General features: G+C 47.5%; 1 protein-coding gene across 1 annotated transcript in view; it reads right to left on the reverse strand.

Annotated features, from left to right (window-relative positions):
- Positions 1 to 312: 312 nt before the first annotated feature.
- The window catches only part of PKD2L1 (polycystin 2 like 1, transient receptor potential cation channel), a 50951-nt gene continuing 29566 nt past the window's right edge, over positions 313 to 21697 (reverse strand). Inside the window, exons 7-15 of the mRNA XM_081864268.1 lie at positions 18486 to 18656; positions 15418 to 15599; positions 12171 to 12291; positions 9927 to 10025; positions 8035 to 8156; positions 6222 to 6339; positions 5967 to 6103; positions 4331 to 4478; positions 313 to 890 (exon numbers count right to left, since the gene is read on the reverse strand). Coding sequence (XP_081720394.1) covers positions 693 to 890; positions 4331 to 4478; positions 5967 to 6103; positions 6222 to 6339; positions 8035 to 8156; positions 9927 to 10025; positions 12171 to 12291; positions 15418 to 15599; positions 18486 to 18656 — 1296 coding nt within the window. The 3' untranslated portion in view covers positions 313 to 692. The remainder of the gene's footprint in view (positions 891 to 4330; positions 4479 to 5966; positions 6104 to 6221; positions 6340 to 8034; positions 8157 to 9926; positions 10026 to 12170; positions 12292 to 15417; positions 15600 to 18485; positions 18657 to 21697) is intronic.

Below are 21697 nucleotides of genomic sequence, written 5' to 3' on the forward strand. Positions count from 1 at the left end.
CTCCCTGGCCGGCAGGGAGGGAGGGAGAGGAGCTGCTTCCTTTGAAACCCGGGAAATTTAAGGGACATCATCAATAAGGGACAGCAGCGGGACACGGTGCTGGGATAAGGGACTTTCCCACCAAATAAGGGACAGTTGACAGCTATGTTAATTGCACTTTTGAATCCCATGCCACAAAAAAGTAGCTACGGATTTCCCCAATAAAGGAAGGGTTATTCTGTGCCCCCGTGACATTTATCCTCTCTAAATCACCCTCCTTGCCAGCTCTGATTTGCTGCAATTTTTAACGACTGAAAATTGCATACTTTTTTAAGAAATCCAGCGGGGCAGGGGCAGTTTTCAGCAGGAAAAGGAGACGAGGTTAAACTCTCTCTCACCCCACTGCTCTGATCTGGACTGAGGCCCTTGAGGTTCCATTTTGGAAAGAGCGAGACATGGAGAGTCTTATGTATTACAGTATTTTAGGGGTTTTTTTGGAAGCCGCCCAGAGTGGCTGGGGAAGCCCAGCCAGATGGGCGGGGTATAAATAATAAATTATTATTATAAATTATTGTGTTATAACCACGGGATTAAAAGTACAACTAAAATCATGCATAGGTGTTTGTTTTTTAGCCCTGACTAGTCTAAAAGTAGTAAAATAGTGGAAATTGTGGTGGTGTTTTGTTAGCGAAGTGGGGTTGTTCAGAAACGAGTTAGAAGCTTTTATTGGATTGTCGTGGGGCGCTCTTGGGTGTCTGAGAGCCGGGGAGCTCTGTCTTGGGGTAGAAAGCGCTGCTGCCACTCAGGGGGGTTAAGCGGACATCATTCTCCTGCCTCTCTGATCCACCTTCTTCCTTGATGACCCACTCGGCGTTCTGAGGAACCAGACTTCCTTGGTTGAACTGTTCTTCCTGCGAGCAAGAAAAAGGGTGAAATATACTCAGAGTCGAGAGTGGATTTCATGCTCTTTATTCAGCTCATAGTGGTGAGGAGGAAGGAAAGTTTCCCCAAAGTATCTGCTTTACATACATTATTTACACAATGGGCTGCATGTGATTGGCTAATTCCGGGATTCTCCTGTAGGCCAATCAGGTTGCGGATTCACTTCCACCTGGAGCTGGATTGGGTGGCTCCTGCGGACCAATCCTACTGCTGCATTGTTCTAGGACCAATCAGACTGCTGCATTCTGAACCCTATTGTTCTAGGACCAATCAGACTGCTGCATTTTGGATCCTGTTGTTCTAGGACCAATCAGACTGCTGCATTTTGGATCCTATTCAACTCAGTACGTAACAAAGGGAAAGGCAGCTGCTCATTCAGAGGCTTACGGACAGAAGTGGGGAAGGACTTGCTGCAACAATAGGATTACCAGCAGCACTCTCCCCCCTCCATGGGTTCCTGAAGCTGGTATTCAGAAGCATCACTGCCTTCTGTGGCAGGGAGTTCCAAAGTTTCACTATACGGATTATCAAGCATTACTGAGGTGGAGAGGAGACTCCAATGGGAATCTTTTCACTTTAAACCACCAGTCCACAGGGAGATGTAAAGGTCATAGCATAGCACTGTAGAGTTGGAAGGGACCCTGAGGATCATCTAGTCCAACCCCCTGCAATGCAGGAATATGCAGCTGGTCCACACAGGGATCGAACCTGCAACCTTGGTGTTATCAGCACCATGGTCTAACCAACTGAGCTATCCGGTTCAGATGATGCAAGAAACCAGAAACCAGCAGGGGAGGAGTGCTCTGGAAAAACACAAACACACACACACACACACACACACACACACACACACACACACAAACAAACTTTCAGTTTTACAATTTAAAATACAGTGGTACCTTGGGTTAAGTACTTAATTCATTCCAGAGGTCCGTTCTTAACCTGAAACTGTTCTTAACCTGAAGCACCACTTTAGCTAATGGGGCCTCCAGCTGCCGCAGTGCCAGAGCACGATTTCTGTTCTCATCCTGAAGCAAAGTTCTTAACCTGAAGCACTGTTTCTGGGTTAGCGGAGTCTGTAACCTGAAGCATATGTAACCTGAAGCGTATGTAACCCGAGGTACCACTGTACTAATTTAAACATCCTTGAGATATCAGTGACTTCCCTTCTTCTCTTTCCATGGTTCATTTTGCATATCACAAATCCCTGCATATTCTACAAAAACTAAACCTTTCAGTATTCCATCCATCAACCTATTTACACTGTTGAATTCATCTTAATGCTGCCAGTATTTTCAAATGTACACAATTTCCCCCCAGGTACTTAAAAAATGTTTTCCAGTCTTCTCTAAAGGTATGTTCTTCTTGTTCTCTTATTCTATATTTTAGGTCTGCATGCTGTGCATATTCCATCAACTTAAGTTGTCATTCTTCTTTAGGTCACTCGTTTTCCATTTTGGGGCTAACAAAATACGGGCCGCAGTAGTGGCATACATAAATAAACTTTTTTTGCACCTGAGAATCTCTGTCTGTATTATCCCCAACAAAAGGACTCTGTGTTTTTTTTGTTTTGTTTTTGAAAGGTGCTTTTAAACATTCCCCCCCCCCCCAATTCATTATGGATTATTTCCCAATACTCTCTTACCCTTTTACAAGCCCACCACATGTGAAAGAACATTTCCTCAACCTCACTGAATCTCCAGCACTCATCTGATTCAGTCTTAGACATCTTAGTAAGCCTAAGGTAAAGGGACCCCTGACCATTAGGTCCAGTCGTGGCCGACTCTGGGGTTGCGGCGCTCATCTCGCTTTATTGGCCAAGGGAGCCGGCGTACAGCTTCCGGGTCATGTGGCCAGCATGACTAAGCCGCTTCTGGCGAACCAGAGCAGCGCACGGAAACGCCGTTTACCTTCCTGCCGGAGCGGTCCCTATTTATCTACTTGCACTTTGACGTGCTTTCGAACTTCTAGGTTGGCAGGAGCAGGGACCGGGCAACAGGAGCCCACCCCGTCACGGGGATTCAAACCGCCGACCTTCTGATTGGCAAATCCTAGGCTCTGTGGTTTAACCCACAGTGCTACCCGCATCCCTTAGCAAGCCTACTCGGAGTTAAATGCCATCTGTAAATCAATTTCAAGAGCAGTGTGGGCCAGCACAATTGTTGATTCGCACTGAACTACAGCAGGCTTCCTCAACCTTGACCCTCCAGATGTTTTGGGCCTACAACTCCCATGATCCCTAGCTAGCAGGACCAGTGGTCAGGGATGATGGGAATTGTAGTCTCAAAACATCTGGAGGGCCAAGGTTGAGGAAACTACATTTTGTTTTAAGTTTGGGTTTCATGTGACTGGCGAACCAGGTCAAAGCCTTTGCCCCACTTTATTGGGTGGAGTGGATACCGTACTTTTCTGTGTATAACAAGCCCCCATGTATAAGACAACTCTTATTTGGGGGGGGGGGGAATAAAAATTCAGAAAAGTGGGGGGATTGCCCAGAGTTGTTGAGATTTTTTTTTTTTGGGGGGGGGTGGATTGCCCAGTGTGGATTCTGCACCCTGAGTAGATAGGATGTTGCAAAGCGTGTTCTCCCTCATGGGGAGCAGGTGTTGCGGTGGGGGCTGACGAGACACCTCACTGTTGCTAGGCAAAAGGTTTGGCCATCTTTTAAGCAGGGGTGGGCTGTTACTGGGGAAAGATATATGTTGCCATTTAGTGATTGACAGCCCTATTGGTTAAATACGTTCCACACAGTGACGAACTTCCTCTTTTCGCTGCTTACTTCGGATCACCCGCCCTCCCTTCCCTAATTTTAGGCTGTTTGCTTGACCTTGCTATGCCTGTCATGGGGTCGTCAGCTTTTGGGGCAGGGGCCCGGTAGGAATTTTGTCCATTTGGCTGATTGGCTGGTGCCATTTGGTTTTTGCCTACTGTGTAGCAAATCGTCACAACTTGTAAGGTTGCGGTTAGGCATTGGTATGGGAATTGGTTGGTGGAGGGGTATGGATTTGGCTGTGCCTGCCCCTCCAAAATGCTGCTGCTGCAAGGGTTTTCCGTTAAAGGAACCCAGGGGCTCCCCCATGCTTTTGTCCGAAACCCCCTGGCAAGGGGCTAGGGCCACGCAAGCCCCTGGGAGCATTTGGGGAGAGGTGAGGCATGGTTCCCAGTCCCGCCTCTCTCCCCGGGTGACTTACCCTTGCTGACTTTGCGGGGGTGCGAATGTCAGAGCTGTCCCCGTGCAGGGTCAGTTAGTCGCTACCAATGCCTAAGCAACCACTGACATTGCTGTAATTTTAATAAAGTTGTGGCCAAAATTATGCCAAAAACCTTAAACAAAAATTAAGCGCCATTGTGTTTTTATTTGGGGTGTCTTGGGGACCTTGACGCGCAATTGGAACCTACAGATACCTACTTTGCTAATGTTGTTGAGAAGCTTGCTCGCGGAGTCCTTGTTCTTGAATTTGCTTCTCTCCAGGCCCTCCAGCTTAACCACCAAGGCTTCTGTCTTGGATATGACACCCCCGATGGAATGCTCCAGCTGCAGAACCCGCCTCAGGAGTCTGTGGAAGAAAGTGCGGTTTGTTTCTGTGCTGACCTTTGTGCATCAACCAGCAAAGGAGAGATTATTCCCAATCTCTGCTTCTTGTTTTGAGCCCAACTCTTCCCAATTTGTTTGATATAAGGAGGGGAATATCAGACCCTTTGAGTGTCCCTATTTTCCAGGGACAGTCCCGGATTTACAGAAGCCATCCCCGTTTCTGATTTCATCCCCTAAATGCCCTGCTTTTCTCCTATTTTCATTGGAGAAATGTTGGATAGTATGGAGTTAGGTAACCCCTGAGCCAAGGAATAAGTAGCCATACAACCAGTGTTTTTTCCTGGGGGTACACAGGGGTATGCATACTCCTAAACATTTTGTGAATCTAACGGGAGAAGAAACTAAAAATGTTAAATTTTAAAGGTTTTTTTCTAGCATGGTGAACCATCAGTTCCACTGCTACCCCCGATGGCGGCCTCATTTCCTGTCACAGTGTACTTTCCTCAGTCTCAGACAGAAGCGAGTGTTTAACATGTGAAGTAAGGTAAAGTAAAGGGACCCCTGACCATTAGGTCCAGTCGTGACCGACTCTGGGGTTGCGGTGCTCATCTCGCTTTATTGGCTGAGGCAGCCGGTGTACAGCTTCCGGGTCATGTGGCCAGCATGACTAAGCCGCTTCGGTCAAACCAGAGCAGCGCATGGAAATGCCATTTACCTTCCCGCCGGAGCGGTACCTATATATCTACTTGCACTTTGACGTGCTTTCGAACTGCTAGGTTGGCAGGAGCAGGGACCGAGCAACGGGAGCTCACCCTGTCGCGGGGATTTGAACCGCCGATCTTCTGATCGGCAAGTCCTAGGCTCTGTGGTTTAACCCACAGTGCCACCCGCGCCCCAACGCCCCACCTCCAATGGCTGCCTCATTTCCTTTCCTGGTGTTTCCTGAATCTCAGACAGAAGCGAGTGTTTAATGTGTGAAGCAGTGTGGAATGTGGACATGTGGTGTTTTACTGATAAAAGTTTGGCCTCATTGAGGGGCAGTATTTCAAAATGAGTAATGCATGTTCTTTGTACTTTTGTCCATTTACTGTATTTATTTTCCCTGATTTGAACTATAAAATGGGGATTTTATTGAGTCAAAATGAGAGTACCCCTGAACATTTTTTAAAGAAAAGAAGCAATGTATACAACCATTAGAAGACATCTAAGGCAACCCTGTACAGGGAAGTTTTTTAATGTGTACTGTTTTATTATGGTTTTTATACAGTATATATTGGGAGCTGCCAAGAGTGGCTGGGGCAACCCAGTCAGGCGGGCGGGGTATAAATATTATTATTATTATTATGGAATAGGACGTCCCTATTTTCATCAGAGAAATATTGGAAGGTATGGCGTATAGGCGCCATACCTATGTTTCGCATAATATATAATTTAGTAATCTCTTTTTGGGTCTGTATATTCTGATGAGTGCATTTGACAGGTACTAATAAAATTAAATAATAATACAGACGTTTGGAACTCCTCCTCAGACACCGGGCTAGATTTGTTTCCTTGATTCTTCTTTGCATCCGCAATGGCAAATGGGCCGTCCAAATTGTTGTCTCTGAAGGATTTCCCCAAATTCTCAATTTCTGCATTCAACGCAACCTAGGAAAGAAGAAGCAGCCAGTCATTTTTATCGTGTTCGGGTTTGACCATCGTGCTTTTAAAACTCAGGACCACAATCAAAGGCACTCCTGTGACACAGAGAGAAAATGTATCTTACTCTCTTCTCCTCCAAGTCGTTCCGCATTCTCTTCTGCTCCTCCTCATCCAGAATCTGGTTCCCATCTTTATCAAACTTTGCAAAGGCTGCCGTGATCTCGTGCTCAGCATGGCCAAGCCTAAGGAAGGAAGGACAGCAGGAGAGAGACTGGAGCTGAAACACAGGGCCTGAACACCTAACATTCTTATTATCGATGAAAATTTGGCAAAACACTTTGGCCACCCCTTTAGCATATGCTGTGAGTGTGGGATGTGATTCATGAGGAGCAGTCAAGTACAGTGGTGCCCCGCAAGACAAAGGCCTCGCTAGACGAAAAACGCGCAAGACGAAAGGGTTTTTCGTTTCTTGAGTTGCTTCGCAAGACGAATTTCCTTATGGGCTTGCTTCGCAAGACGAAAATGTCTTGCGGGTTTGCTTCCTTTTTCTTAAAGCCGTTAATACCCGGGGAATCCGCGCTCCGCAAGATGAAAAAATCGCAAGACGAAGCAACTCGCGGAACGAATTAATTTCGTCTTGCGAGGCACCACTGTACAACATTCCTTCTTTTCCTAGAGAAGACATCCGGGGGAATTGTGATGGCCTGGGATTCAGACTCGGAGGCTGAACCTGAGGAATCCCAGCCTGCACAGGAGTCCCCGCCTCCAGGACCAGCTGAGCCGGGGCTGGGGCTTGAGCCTGAAAGGTCCTTACCTGTGCTGGATCCTCAGGTGCAGGCACCAGCTGAGTCTGCTCTGGCTCCTGAGGTGATGGAGGACCCATTGCCCGCAGGTGCTCCACTCTCAGCCCCGCCAGGAGAAGCTGAGGTTGCCTCTGGGTCCGGTAACCTCCAGCCTCTCCTGAGCTGCAGAGGCTCAGGGCAGAGAGGCGGAGGGAGCTAAGTTCCCGCAGGAGGAGTGCTTGCCTCCAGGCCAGGAGAGGCGAGTCACCTGTGGACCGGGGCCGCCCTAGGCCTCGGGGCAGATAAAAGCCAGCCAGCCCAGTCCCAGGTTGCAGGAGCAACATTGTTGGTAGCCAGTTCCTGCCTGCACTCTGTCCTGCTGGATCTCTTCACCTTGCCTGACTCCCTGCTTTGGACCCAGTTTCAACTTTGACGGACAGCCTCAATACTACACCCTCGACCTTGGACTGAACTCGGACCACGCCTCACGGAAACCCATGGCACCAGCACAGGAATGTTTGGTCCAGCCAGTCGAAAACTTCCTGTTTCCTCCTGGCCTGGAGCATCCTTCCTCTTGCATGTGACTAGAGGTGGGTGTGATCTTACCTGCCCAGGTAACAAAAAGGGCAAGGCACACAACACACTTTCTTCTTTTCAACTCTTCTCCATCTTCCTTTCGTCGTGTGAACTGCAGGACTGCTAGCCTGCAGTCACTGGGATTATTCCCCCATACGGGATAGGTCCAAATGTATATACTTTGTAACTAAGTCTGCCTTCAGGGATCCAACTGTGAACTGATGATGTGAGTAAACTTGTGTACTTTAAACAAGATTGTGGCGTGTTCATTCTTTTAAGAGGGATAATAAGGGGACTTACCAGGAACTTTATTGTGAGAGGCTTAAAGGAGCCTGCAACCAGCTATCTGCTGTGCGTTTAAAAGGGCAATGTAAAACTCTGCTAAGTTATGGAACTTGCTAGCGCAAGTTAGGAAGGATATTAATAAACAATATATCCTCTCCTGCCTCCCTGAACATTCCCACAGTGAGACTAAGATATGTGAGGAAGTCTAGCATCAAACATTGTTTGTTGGCCGATGCCAGTCTGTGGTATGAGGGACTTCCAAGAAGGTTCTCTGCAAACTCTGAAGCTACTTACTCTCTCAAGCTGTTCTTAAAGTCTTCAAATTCCAGCTCCTTGGTCCCTTTCTGCAAAGCTTTTTGCACATCAGAGATCCGGTCTTTTTTCAGCTTCAGCTTCATTAGGGTCCTATTATAGCCCTGGAGTTAAAAGATGCATGGAAAAATTCAGCCTTGCCACCTCACCCTGCTGCAGGCAGAGGAAAGAGGTATGGCAGCAACAGGAACAGTCTGGAATACGGTCACAATGAAATCAGAACACTTCTTCACAAGACATCAAAGTGAGTTCACGTGTGTCCCCCACCCTGCACACCTTCCAGTTCTCTCTGCAGTGTGTCTGAAGAGCTTAATAATAATACTAATAATAATTATTATTATTTATACCTCACCCATTGGGCATCTTACAGCATATCTAAAAACATAATAAAACCATCAAGCATTAAAACCTCCTGATACAAGGCGGCCTTTAGATGTCTTCTAAAGGAACCAGTGTGGTATAGTGGTTAAGAGCGGTAGATTCGTAATCTGGGGAACCGGGTTCGCATCTCCGCTCCTCCACATGCAGCTGTTGGGTGTCACACTTCTCAGCTCCACTCACCTCACAGAGAGTTTGTTGTGGGGGAGGAAGGGAAAGGAGATTGTTAGATGCTTTGAGACTCCTTCGGGTAGTGATAAAGTGGGATATCAAATCCAAACTCTTCTTCTTCTAAAAGTTATATAATTCTTTATCTCCTTGACATCTGATGGGAGGGCGTTCCACAGGGTGGGCACCACTACTGAAAAGGTCATCTGCCTGGTTCCCTGTAACTTTGCTTCTTGCCTTGAGGAAAGAAGGCCCTCGGAGTTGGACCTTAGGCTGATGGATGGGGGTGGAGACACTCCTTCAGATATACTGGGCTGAGGCCGTTTAGGGCTTTAAAGGTCAGCACCAACACTGTGAATTGTGCTCGGAAATGTACTGGGAGCCAGTTAAGATCCTTTAGGATCGGTGTTACATGGTCCTGGCAGCCGCTCCCAGTCACCAGTCTAACTGCCGCATTCTGGATTAGTTGTATTTTCTGAGTCCCCTTCAAAGGTAATGTTAAGTTGTGGGTGAACATATCAGACGACACAGCGATTCTTCAAACAGTTCTTCTTTATTCACAGACCAGAACTGAACTGAACTGAAGGGTTCAGCCGGCCTACTTATATAGAGCTCCACTAGAACGCAACAGTAACCACTTTCTGTAACTATCCAATCACTGAACGTTACTTTCAATCCCTTATTTGCATATGTGGACCTGAGTGAAAACTATCTACAGTATCCCCCTGCTGGCCCAGGGTAAGAACTTCAGTACATAACAGGTAGCCCCATGTAGAGTGCATTGCAGTAGTCCAAGGGGGAGATAAGCTGTTCCTCCCTCTTCCCTCTTCCTGGCACCCAGCGTGATGCATAACAGTGGGGCAGAAGGACCCAAAGTTTTGTGGACCTTGAGGAAATTATGCATCCTGAGGGTTGCTGGGGTTCTGCATGCCAGGGTGCTGCCATGTAGGATCTGAAGCTGCAGAAATTGGAAGGAGGAAAAGACTGCCCTTCTTTTCCCTCCTTATGGCTTCTGTAGCAGAGCCTTTGATGTCTCAGGATGCGGGGGTTCAAAAGGAAAGGGGTGTGTGTGTTTCTGTAGCAGGTCACCTGATTTTGAAGCTGGTGTGGGGGATCTTGTCTAGAGTCGACCTTAATCCTCTATCAGGTTTATCCCCCCCCCACCACCACCACCATTCATTGACAGGATTCAAACAAACACCCCAAATTCCCCTCTTCCCATCATCTATCGTTTCCCAGAAAAGCCTTATAATGGTGAGCGTTTTCTCAATGCGCAAACCTTCCGAAACATAATCCAAATTTCACAGGAGAGGAATTAATGAAGGAACCTGTTTCAGAATATCCGTGAGCTGCAGTTCATTCTTCTGGTTTGAAAGCTCCTCTTTGACTTCAGAATACGTGTCATTGATAATAGCCAAGAACATGTTCTGTGGGAAGAGAAGCAGAAGGGTTGGTTCCTCCATGTGGACTAGACACATAAAGCACCCTCTTTGCTCCATGAAGCAAATGAAAGTACTGTAAATTATACCTCCCAACTATAACACTTCAAGAATCTTAATATATATATATATGCTCAAATCCTGTCACAAATAATGTAGTCTTTCCCACTCCACTTATTTAGTGGCAGTGACAAAAAGAGGGAAATGTCTCACAAGCCACCTAGTTCAGTGTTGGGGCGGGGGGACACAGTCATTGTATTATAGTCTAAACCACTGAGAATAGGGCTTGCCGACTGGAAGGTCGGCAGTTTGAATCCCTGTGACGGGGTGAGCTCCCGTTGCTCGGTCCCTGCTCCTGCCAACCTAGCAGTTCAAAATCACGTCAAAGTGCAAGTAGATAAATAGGTACCACTCTGGCGGGAAGGTAAACGGCGTTTCCGTGCGCTGCTCCAGTTCGCCTGAAGTGGCTTAGTCATGCTGGCCACATGACCTGGAAGCTGTATGCTGATTCCCTCGGCCAATAAAGCGAGATGAGCGCCACAACCCCAGAGTTGTCCGCAACTGGTCAGGGTTCCCTTTACCTTTACCTTTACCCCACACATCCTACTGAGTTGCCCCAGCCACTCTGGGTGGCTTCCAACACATATAAAAACATAATAAAACATTGAAAAAACTTCCCTATATAGGATTGCCATCAGACGGCTTGCGGGGTCAAATAACTCCATACCCTCCCCAACATTTCTCCAGTGAAAATAGGGGCATCCTGTCAAACCCTCCAACATTTTTCCAATGAAAACAGGGGCGTCCTAAGGAAAAGCAGGACATTCCAGGATGCAATGAGAAACTGGGACAGCTTCTCTAAATCAGGGACGTCCCTGGAAAATAGTGACACTTGGAGGGTTTGCCATTTGGAGGGCTACAGGTTCCCCACCCCTGACCTAGACAAACTGAGAAGAAAAGAAGATGGAGGCGCAAAACTCTTCTTCACGACACCACTTATAAGCACTCTTGCTTGAGACTTGCTCGATGCAAAGAACTGCTGCTTACTCCAGGTAGCCCTGCTTTGAGCAATCCTGAATAAAATATACAAGCACTTTTGTTTTGTTAAATCTGGAACCACTGCTTCACACTCCCTGTATCATAGGGGCCAATGCCCTGGGACCCTGGGTGCCCGAGCACCCACAAAATTCCCCTGAAGGGGCTGGGCACTCACAAATTTCAGTGCCAGAGCCATGCACGCTGCATAGCACCCACAGCCCCGGGCTTCCCATGGTCACGAGGCCAAGCTGGGATCAGTGGCGTAGCGTGGGTTGTCAGCACCTGGGGCAAGGCAAGTAATTTGCGCCCCCTAACCCATGGATTTGCGCCCCCTAACCCTAACCCCCAGATGTTGTGCCCGGTGCGGCTGGCCCCCCCTGCACCCCCCACGCTATGCCACTGGCTGGGACTCCTGCCATCTTGTTTGCAATATTTTGTTGGTGTAAAGCAGAGAGACTTCCCAAATATAGATCAAAGCCCTACATTGAGCTGTTGTGACAATAATCTGTTTGTTTGTTTGTTTGCCTGATGGTGTATAACTTGAGAACAGAATCTAATATATTCCAAAACGCTGGAGTGGTTTCCAGCCGGCTTTTTCACAGCTTCATCTCTTTGCAAAATACCAGTGCATTTGCTCCTATCTGCTTGGCTCATAGGTCGCATCACTTCATACCCTCCAACATTTTTCCGAAGAAAAAAAGGGCGTCTCAAGGGAAAGTGGGGCATTCTGGGATCAAATCAGAAACAGGGACGGCTTCCGTAAATTCAGGACCGTCCCTGGAAAATGAGGACACTTGAGAAACAGCGGTAATCTCTGTAAAAGGTAAAGGTAAAGGGACCCCTGACCATTAGGTCCAGTCGTGGCCGACTCTGGGGTTGCGGCGCTCATCTCGCTGTATTGGCTGAGGGAGCCGGCGTACAGCTTCTGGGTCATGTGGCCAGCATGACTAAGCCACTTCTGGCGAACCAGAGCAGCACACGGAAACGCCGTTTACCTTCCCGCCGGAGTGGTACCTATTTATCTACTTGCACTTTGACGTGCTTTCGAACTGCTAGGTTGGCAGGAGCAATAGAAAGCAATAACGCGCAACTTACCAACAGCACAAAGAAGACAAAGAAGACGTAGGTGACAAAATATATCGGCCCCAAGACCCGGTTAGCGTTGTCAATGGCGTTGTAGTCAAAGTCGCCGAGGATTATTCGAAACTGGGTGAAACTGGAAGGTAGGAAGAGGGTGAGGGTCAGCAATGTATGGCAGAATGCTTCGCTGGGTGCAGAAAATAAGTTCAAGTGGTAAATATGTCACCGTGTATCCCTAGACCTTGAATGGAGGAGCTCAGGGCTCAGGCAGTCTAGAAGTAGAGCTTTGTAGTGTTGTGCTGGGCTTGTAGGACTCTTACTTCCCATGACAGAACCTTCTGTGCACAAAACATATAACTGAAGTTGTAAGGTTAGTGCCTCAGTGGGGAGTCCTGCCAGGACTCCCCATTTGGTCCATGAAGTAGTTTGGACCAAACAAGAGCCACCTGTCCATTTCCTGAAATCACTGGGCATCAGGTGCAGGGCAGGTCAAGCTGTGGGGCCAAATTCAAGCGGAAAGCGGGGGGTTGCTTGCATCCGTAATAGCTCATAATATTCTTAATGAGAGAGATTAGGGTCAGAAGGTGTCAGGGACTGGTCAGAGGGGGGATGGTGGAGACCACCTCCCCATCCTGACCCTTCCAGGGAGGAGGAAGAGGAAGACAGTATAGATGTACAGCAGGGAGTTGAGGGAGGTAGCAGCTCAGAGGCAGATGAGGGGGAAAGCTGGGAAATCATGGGAGAGGTGGAACAACACCTAGCTGAAATGTTGTCATTAGAAAGCATTCCATCTCCCAGAACCTGGCGAGCCTTAAAAGTAGGAGAGCAAAGAGCTCAAAGACAGAGGGCACTTAGCAACACCTGTAGATGAGGTGATGATGATATTGATGAATGAGGAGGTGGAAGAGATAGGAGGTGGAGAGTCACTTGGGACAATGCCATTATCCAAGAAGCTGGGTTCTATAGCCTCTCTCTGTAAAGATTGAAATAAAAAAGGACGGTTGGAAACTTTCCCTTGTCTTTACACTTTCCTGGGCAACCAGCCGGGAGCCACTGACAGCATCCTGACAGATGGCTATCCTGTGAATTTAAAAACTCCCTCCCTCCAATATAAAGCACTTAGATTTGCATGTAGCAGCTTTGTATGGTTATTCCTTCAAATATTGAACTCTGTGGCCTGGTGAAATGGGTCCATCCAGTAGAGTTGTTCAAGGGCTGGGCGATATCTGGTTTCCAACATTGTGGTATATCACCAGTTAAACACCGCAATATACTGATATATATATAAATATATGGAGCTATGTAGAGGCACTGGTTGGCTTCACGGTTTTCCCCACATTGTGATTTTTTATTGGCACCTGCTCTTGGGATTTGCTGCCCCTGCATGAGGCAGGGGAGAGCTGAGCCAACAGAGTTTACCTGTTTCGCGATCTATTGCCAGGCAGTGCTTTTTTTCCTAAAAAATGTTTTGGGGTACTCTCATTTTGGCTCCTCCCCTCCCCCTAATTCCCTCCAATCCCTGAACGAGGGACTCGAGGGAGCAGAGGTGGCACTGAGAGGACAGGAAGGGTGATGACGGGGTTGGCTTGAGAGAGAAGGAGGGGGAGCAGCACTGTCGCCTCCACTGCAGCTGCCCCAGACTCCCCTCCCCGGGCACCAGAGGGGAGAATGATGGAGCTCCAGTCTGTGCTGCTGCTGCGGAGACAGCTGGCATGTCGGTCCATCGGTCAGTCAGTTGGCAACACAAAATGTTGGGAGATTCTATTCCACCTTTTGTTGCAGACATGGGATTGTAGCGTGTCACATGTCTGTTTACATTCCAGCGCAGTTTACTGGCGAAAGCAGAACTTCAGCTGTGTTGCTTTTGTTTTGAGACTCTCTCTGTGAAGATGGCAAGGAGAGGCGACATGTTTCTTTGTTCTGATTTACGTAAAATAAATCCGTAGTTTTTGTCTGTATCCACAGCCTCCAGCCTATTCTGTTGTGCAGCTTACTCTGCTATGTATAGTGTGCTCAAGGCAGCAAGCTTAGTTGCTGATTTACGTCAGAGCCAGAGGTCGATGAATCCCTGCAGCGTGAAGGCTGAGAGGGAGACAATGCAGCTGGGGGCTAGCCACCTGGCCTTTCGACCCCCGTATGCCGACATACACGTCCCCCTGTGTCCCCCCAGAAAAAAGCACTATTGGCAGGTCAAAAATTATGAAACTGATATCACAATACAGTGGTACCTTGGTTCTAAAACGCCTTGGTACTCAAACAACTTGGAACCCAAACTCTGCAAACCCAAAAGTAAGTGTTCCAGTTTGCAAACTTTTTTCGGAAGCCGAACATGTTCCGTTTTGAGTGTTACGCTTCCATTTTCAGTGTCACACTTCCGTTTCGAGTGTTACACTGAGGTCTGCCTAGTTTTTGCTATTTATTTTGTTTTTTTGTTTTTGTGGTTCATTTTTGGTTTGTTTTTGTGACTGTGGAACCCAGTTCAGCTACTGATTGATTAATTACAGGTAGGTAGCTGTGTTGGTCTGCCATAGTTGAAACAAAATTTAAAAAATTCTCATACCAAAATTTCATACAAAAGCTCATACCAAGAACAAACTTAGTTGGTCTCTAAGGTGCTACTGGAAGAATTTTTTTTTATTTTGTTTTGATTGATTGATTGATTGATTGACAACAGTACACTGTTTATTGCTTTCATTTTATGGATCAATGGTCTTGTTAGATAGTAAAATTCATGTTAAATTGCTGTTGTAGGGATTGTTTTTAAAAGTCTGGAACAGATTAATCCATTTTGCATTACTTTTTATGGGAAAGCATGCCTTGGTTTTGGAACGCTTTGGTTTTGGAACGGACTTCCGGAACGGATTAAGTTTGAGAACCAAGGTACCACTGTATGGACTTCAAACCAGTTTTGGATGATATATTGATATATTGCCCAGCTCCGAGATGCTCTGGAAGCTGAGCTCCAGTCCTGAGAGAGAGTTTATTCACTTACCAACAAGCCTTGGAGAGTTTTCTGATTAAGCGGTCTATACTTTTGTCCTAAACAAACAAGCAAAGAGGAAAACAAACAAACCCAGCACACGCTACTCTACACAATCAGGCACACACTATAAAACGTAGAGCAGGTGTGTGATGCAGTACAATTCAGTGCTTACCAACCTATGTGGTGGCATGCGACCAAAAACCTTAAAGGAGGGTGAGGAGGAGGAGGAGGAGGAGGAGGAGGAGGAGGAGGAGGAGGAGGAAAGGGAGGCCCACTCACATGCATTTGACAAAGGTGCTGAAGTTTTCCACTTGGGTCCCGAAGAGAAGGTATCCTAGCTGGGCGTAGGCAAAGAAGACGATGAAGAACATGATGGCAAAGCCTAGGATGTCTTTCGCACAGCGAGCTAAGGTGGAGGAGAGCTGTGTCATCGTTTTGTTAAAGCTAATGTATTTGAATATCTGGATGGAGAAGGAAAAGAGAAGGACAGGTTAAGGACAAGTTAAAGTGAGATGGGATGAGGAGAAAGCCTGGGGAATTTATGGACTTCCTCTCAAGTGACAAAGATTGACAGGGGGCTAATGGTATACAGTGGTACCTCAGGTTACATATGCTTCAGGTTACATACGCTTCAGGTTACAGACTCCGCTAACCCAGAAATAGTGCTTCAGGTTAAGAACTTTGCTTCAGGATGAGAACAGAAATCGTGCTCCGGCAGCGCGGCGGCAGCAGGAGGCCCCATTAGCTAAAGTGGTGCTTCAGGTTAAGAACAGTTTCAGGTTAAGTACGGACCTACGGAACGAATTAAGTACTTAACCTGAGGTACCTCTGTACCTCAGAAGCAGGTCTTCTGTGGCTGATGGTTTGAGGGAGCAGGGTGTGTCTGCTCCATACTCTCCAACATACCTCTGTTGAAAACAGAAATGTTCCCTCCAATATGGGGTTGTCTGTATGTGTATCAGGTTGTAAGGGGTTGTACTGTGGTTGTGCGACAGTTCTTCAGTTTTTCAAACAGGTCTGTTTTATTCATGACAAAAGGGGCAGACATTGCACACAACATCCGGTAGGTGGCTCCCTCTGCAAATTTTGTCGCCCTGGAAATTTCTCATTTCAACATTTAAAACGCATGCACCCCATATTGTCTGGCCAGCAGCTGTTGCCTTAGGCTTAAGTGGAGCAGCGGAACCTGAATGACTTTTGAACTACTCAGGACTTCACCCAGCCAATGAAAGCATGCCGTCCTCAGCCAGCTTGAGTACAGCACATAAATAGTTTTTGCCAAAAACCAGAGAGGGAGAATGATATGCCTTGCAAAGAACCGCAGTTAAAAGTGTCGAGGGGTCCATTTTCAGCACGTTTCCAGCATAGCTGTCAACTTACAGATTTGAAAATAAGGGACCAGCAGCCAAAATAAGGGATTTTAGTCAACGAGTTAAAAGGGACCAGATAATTTTGGAGAGCAGCGCCGGTTTTTAGCTCTTCGTTTCCAGAGGTTGCTGCTCAAGACACCAGCCGATGAAACACTGCAATTAAATAACTAGAAGCAGCAACCACTTTTTGTGCAAAACAAAGTTCAAGTTACGAAGATGCTGCTGCAGTTCTGTATCTTTTCTCTTGTGCTCCATCTGCAGCTCTCAATTCCATCAGGTGGGGCGGGAGGAAGGGGGGGAATAGCGCCCAAAATAAACCCGCAGATCAGACCATCTATGCTAGTCTACCACTACAAATCTATGGGAGAAGCGCTTGCGGTCCTTCCCTTGTAGCCCTTGGAACACCTGCCCACGCCTCCGCCTCCGCCTCCTCCTCCTCTTTCTGAACTGCTTTCTCTATGGTTGCCCTTGCTCTACTCTCAAGGCTCCTCATAAATTCATAGACCATGCTAGGCTGCCCATCTGATTCGGGTCCTTCGGCAGCACAGCTGCAGTACGGCCTAGCAGGAGCGGCGGCGGTAGGCAGAGGGGAGGCCCCAGGCAGAGACACTCAGTTTGGCAGCCGCGAGGAGGATGGTGGCGGAAGGGCCCGAGGCTCCCACCAGTCCCGGCGGGGAGGGGTTCCTGGGGGCCGAGGCTGGTGAGAGGAGGCTGGAGGGGGCCGGGCCAGGCAGCCAAGCAACACAGTTGGAGCCTCTCTCCTCCCTGGCTGGCAGGGAGGGAGGGAAAGGAGCTGCTTGCTTTGAAACCTGGGAAATTTAAGGGACATCCATCAATAAGGGACTGTCCCTCCGAATAAGGGACGCTTGACAGCTATGGTTTCCAGTTGCTGTGGTACGGTTGCCACCCATCCTGTATAATACAGGATCATCCCGCATTTCAATATAAAATAGTACATCCTGTATTCATTCAATACAGCATGCCGTTTGCCCTGTATTTCCGCTCTGCTGTGTGCCTCGGATGTGACTTCTGGTGTTTCACGAGGCACCAGAAGTTGCGTTGGGGGCCATGCGGTGTGGGTGCTGGGCACCCACCCAAAAATTTAGGTGGGTGCTCAAGCACCCAGGGCCCCCTAGAGATGGCACCCTTGGAGGGCAGGGGAGAAGATGAGGGTGAAGGAGACTAAGCGGAGATATGATAGACATTTTCAAGTATCTGAAGGGCTGTCACATGGAGGAGGGAACAAGCTGGTTTTCTTCTGCCCTGGAGAGTGGGACCAGAACCCATGGCTTCAAGTTACAAGAAAGGAGATCCCAACCAAACATCAGGAAGAACTTCCTGACAGTAAGAGTTGTTCAACAGTGGAACGGTCTCCCTTGGGAGGTTGTGAACTCTCCTTCCTTGGAGGTTTAGAAGCAGAGGTTGGGTGGCATAGATGCATCAGTTGAGATTTCTGCAGGGCTTGGGTTAGATGGCACTTGGGGTCCCTTCCAACTCTACGAATCTACGATTCTATGCATAATATAGATGCTGCATCCTAGGAGTGCTGGAATCTTTGGCTGACAACAGACGGATTCATAGTCAGGAAGCCAAGTTTTTATCTTGTAAATCGCCCTGTGATCCTCAGATGAAGGGCAGATAGATAATCAGATAGATAAATATATAGATGTTGATAGATGATAGATAGATTAGATAGATAGATAGATAGATAGATAGATAGATAGATAGATATAGATAGATATAGATAGATAGATGATTGATAGATGATAGATAGATAGATAGATAGATAGATGATAGATAGATAGATGATAGATAGATGATAGATAGATGATAGATGATCGATAGAAGATAGATGATAGAGAGATAGAGAGATAGAGAGATAGAGAGACAGAGATAGAGAGATAGATAGATAGATGTTAGATAGAGAGCTAGATAGATGTTAGATAGATAATAGATGATAGACAGAAAGACAGATACCTTGATCCAGGCAAAGAACAAGTTCACAGCGTTCATGTTGTTGTACTGAGTCTGCCAAAAAGCCAGGAATTCAAAGTCCGCATAGATGCTGGGGTTTCTCAGAAGCTGTCCCATCAACCTGTTGACCTCAATGGTGCGAAAGATGTGGAATCCGATGGCTACAATAGAAAGCTGAGGGGAAAACCCTGGGATTTAAAGGAAATTCTACAGAGAGTGGAGCCTCATCATTCTTTCAGACTTTCTGTAGCCATATTGCTCGACTACACCAGGGGTGGGGAACATCACATATGGCGTCAGGTGTGAGAAAGGTTGGTTTGGCCCAAAGGGACTTTGACAGCACTGCTGGGTGTCGGGTGCTTTAGAACTGCTGAACAAATTGTTTTGCCAGCCTTGTTTTACCATGCCCTATCACACCCTCCCAATGAAGGTGTCCCAATGAAGGTTCATTAGGTGAAAGTGCATTTTCGAATGAAGACTATTGGGGCAGGGCAGTTTCTTTTGTCGCCTGCTAATTATTCGAGAAACACATATGATTTCTGCAAAGGTGAGATTGCAATCATACTTAACATAGTCAGCTGCTTCGCATATTGCATACCACCAGTGCTGGATTTACATATAAGCTAAACAAGCTATAGCTTAGGGCCCTACTCTCTTGGGGCCCCCCAAAAAAATTAAATAAAAAAACCTGGATGTACATTTCCAAAATATAAGATAAAAAACCAATAAAACCTACATGCAGCAGATATTGGTGTTGTGTAGGCTCCTATGATGTAAGTCATGGGCCCTGCCTGCTAGCCTGCTCCCTAAAATGGTTTGCTGATTTCTATATATAGGGTATCTACATTCTGCAGGGAATGGTTGCAGGGCAACATGTAGCATGCAGCTGCGGACTGCAGGGCAGCACAGTTGAATGTAGGCCAAGCTGTTGTGAGGTAAAGGTAAAGGGACCCCTAACCATTAGGTCCAGTCGTGACCGACTCTAGGGTTGCGGCGCTCATCTCGCTTTATTAGCCAAGGGAGCCAGCATACAGCTTCCGGGTCATGTGGCCAGCATGACTAAGCTGCTTCTGGCAAACCAGAGCAGTGCACAGAAATGCCGTTTACCTTCCTGCCTGAGCGGTACCTATTTATCTACTTGCACTTTGATGTGCTTTCGAACTGCTAGGTGGGCAGGAGCAGGGACCGAGCAATGGGAGCTCACCCCGTTGTGGGGATTCGAACCGCCGACCTTCTGATCAGCAAGCCCTAGGCTCTGTGGTTTAACCCACAGCGCCACTCGCGTCCCTTTGGTTGTACCTGTTACCTAATATTAAAATACATATTTTGTTATGCGCAAATGGCTTTAGATACCTATGAGGTCCATAAATTATCCTATAGCATATATTCAACACAAAAAACAGTGACAATCTGTTGTTGACAAAGGACAGCTGGACATATAAAGGCCCCCATTACCTTCAGTAGCCTAGGGACTCATGAAACCTAAATCCGGCCCTGCAGACCCTCCAAGTGTCCCTGTTTTCCAGGGACGGTCCCAGATTTACAGAAGCTGTCCCAGTTTCTGATTTTACTCCAGAATGTCCCGCTTTTCCTTAAGACGTCCCTATTTTCATCAGATGAATGTCGGAGAGTATGTTGTTTCCCTGTCTTTCTCTGATCTGCGCTGCTCTCCTTGTCAGCTCCTGGACAACCTTAGTCCTTGGTGGAGGGGCGGTTGCAGCGTCTGCCTGCCCCTCTAAAAGTGCAGAGGTATCCTATTAAAGGGATCCAGGAGGAGCTGCTTTTGTCTGGAAACCCAGTGTCAAGAGTCCAGGTGCTCAGCTTGATAACACAATAAGCGTAGTGTAATGGTTGTAAGGGGGTTACTTATGCATAAATTGCCTTCAGTTTAGTCAGTTTGTTTGCTCAACCATGTTTAGGGTTAGAGCTCGCCCTCCGTGACCTGTTAGTCACTTGCAGAATCCGTCAGTGGGCGTTTCTTGAACCTCTTCCAGCATAAAAGCTGTTTGACCCCAAGTCTCCTCCTACGTTCCCTGCGCGGAACGCGTCTGCGCAAGTGAGGGGAAGGCAGGGGAGTGCCAGCGCTCTCTCCACTAGATTTGGGTGAAGGGTCTTGGAGCCCTGTCACCAATTCCTCCATCTCCCTCTCCTCTCTATTGGTGTTACGCTGAATTCCTTCCCCCCTGCTGGTCCCCTCTCCGGCATCGCTCTGGAGCCCTGCCTCCGCCTCTCGCTCTGCTCGCTCTGATGTCAGTTCCCTGACACGTAGATAATTAAAAAGGAGGCTTTATTGCAAAAAACCCCAGATAGCTCCGGGCGGCTTGAACAAAGCCTGTGGCAGCATTATTCAAGACGACCCTTCTGAAGACTGAGTGACCAGAAGCAACTGAACTTTCGCTTCTAACGTCTTTTGTTTTGCTTCCTATCCTGCAGCACTCTCATTCGTCGAGATCTCGGACTGAGTGGGTCAGCTCCCGCCTCTTCCCCATTCTCTGAGAGGCTGTCTCTTCACTCTTCCCTGCCGGTTTGTGCTTCCGGCGAGCTTTGACAGCGTTCTAGCCTGCTCTCCGTTCCTGTCTTATCAGCTTGCACATCAAGGTCAGGAGGAGCCAGAGTATGCAGCTGCTGGTTTTCCTCTGTCTGACTAACATCAAAGCAGCCTTTCTGTTACTGGCTGTTTTCTGCATTTAGCTGCAACCTTTTGCTTGGAGCTGACTCATTCCTGACACCCAGAGGGGGCGGGGGCCATACCACTCTTCAAGGTGTCAATCTCACAGGGGAGACCTCCTTGATGTGTGTCATTAGGTCCTCTTCTCCTCGGGCTGACCCCAAACGGTATACAGTGGTACCTCGGGTTACATACTCTTCAGGTTACAGACTCCGCTAACCCAAAAATAGTACCTTGCGTTAAGAACTTTGCTTCAGGATGAGAACAGAAATCGTGCTCCAGCGGTGCGGTGGCAGCTGGAGGCCCCATTAGCTAAAGTGGTGCTTCAGGTTAAAAACAGTTTCAGGTTAAGAACGGACCTCCGGAACAAATTAAGTACTTAACCCGAGGTACCACTGTATAGCTCAGCAGGCAGGCTGATGGTCAAATTAGTTTTCCAATAACTTGCCAAACCCTTCATCTGTCATCAATAAAAGCTGTGGCCTTCTTGGACCCAAGCTATGTGTCTTTCCTTTGTAATCATTCAATGGTCTGTTCAATATGAATG

This window comes from Podarcis erhardii (assembly GCF_964252035.2).
Source record: "Podarcis erhardii genome assembly, chromosome: 5".
NCBI classification, from domain to species: domain Eukaryota; kingdom Metazoa; phylum Chordata; class Lepidosauria; order Squamata; family Lacertidae; genus Podarcis; species Podarcis erhardii.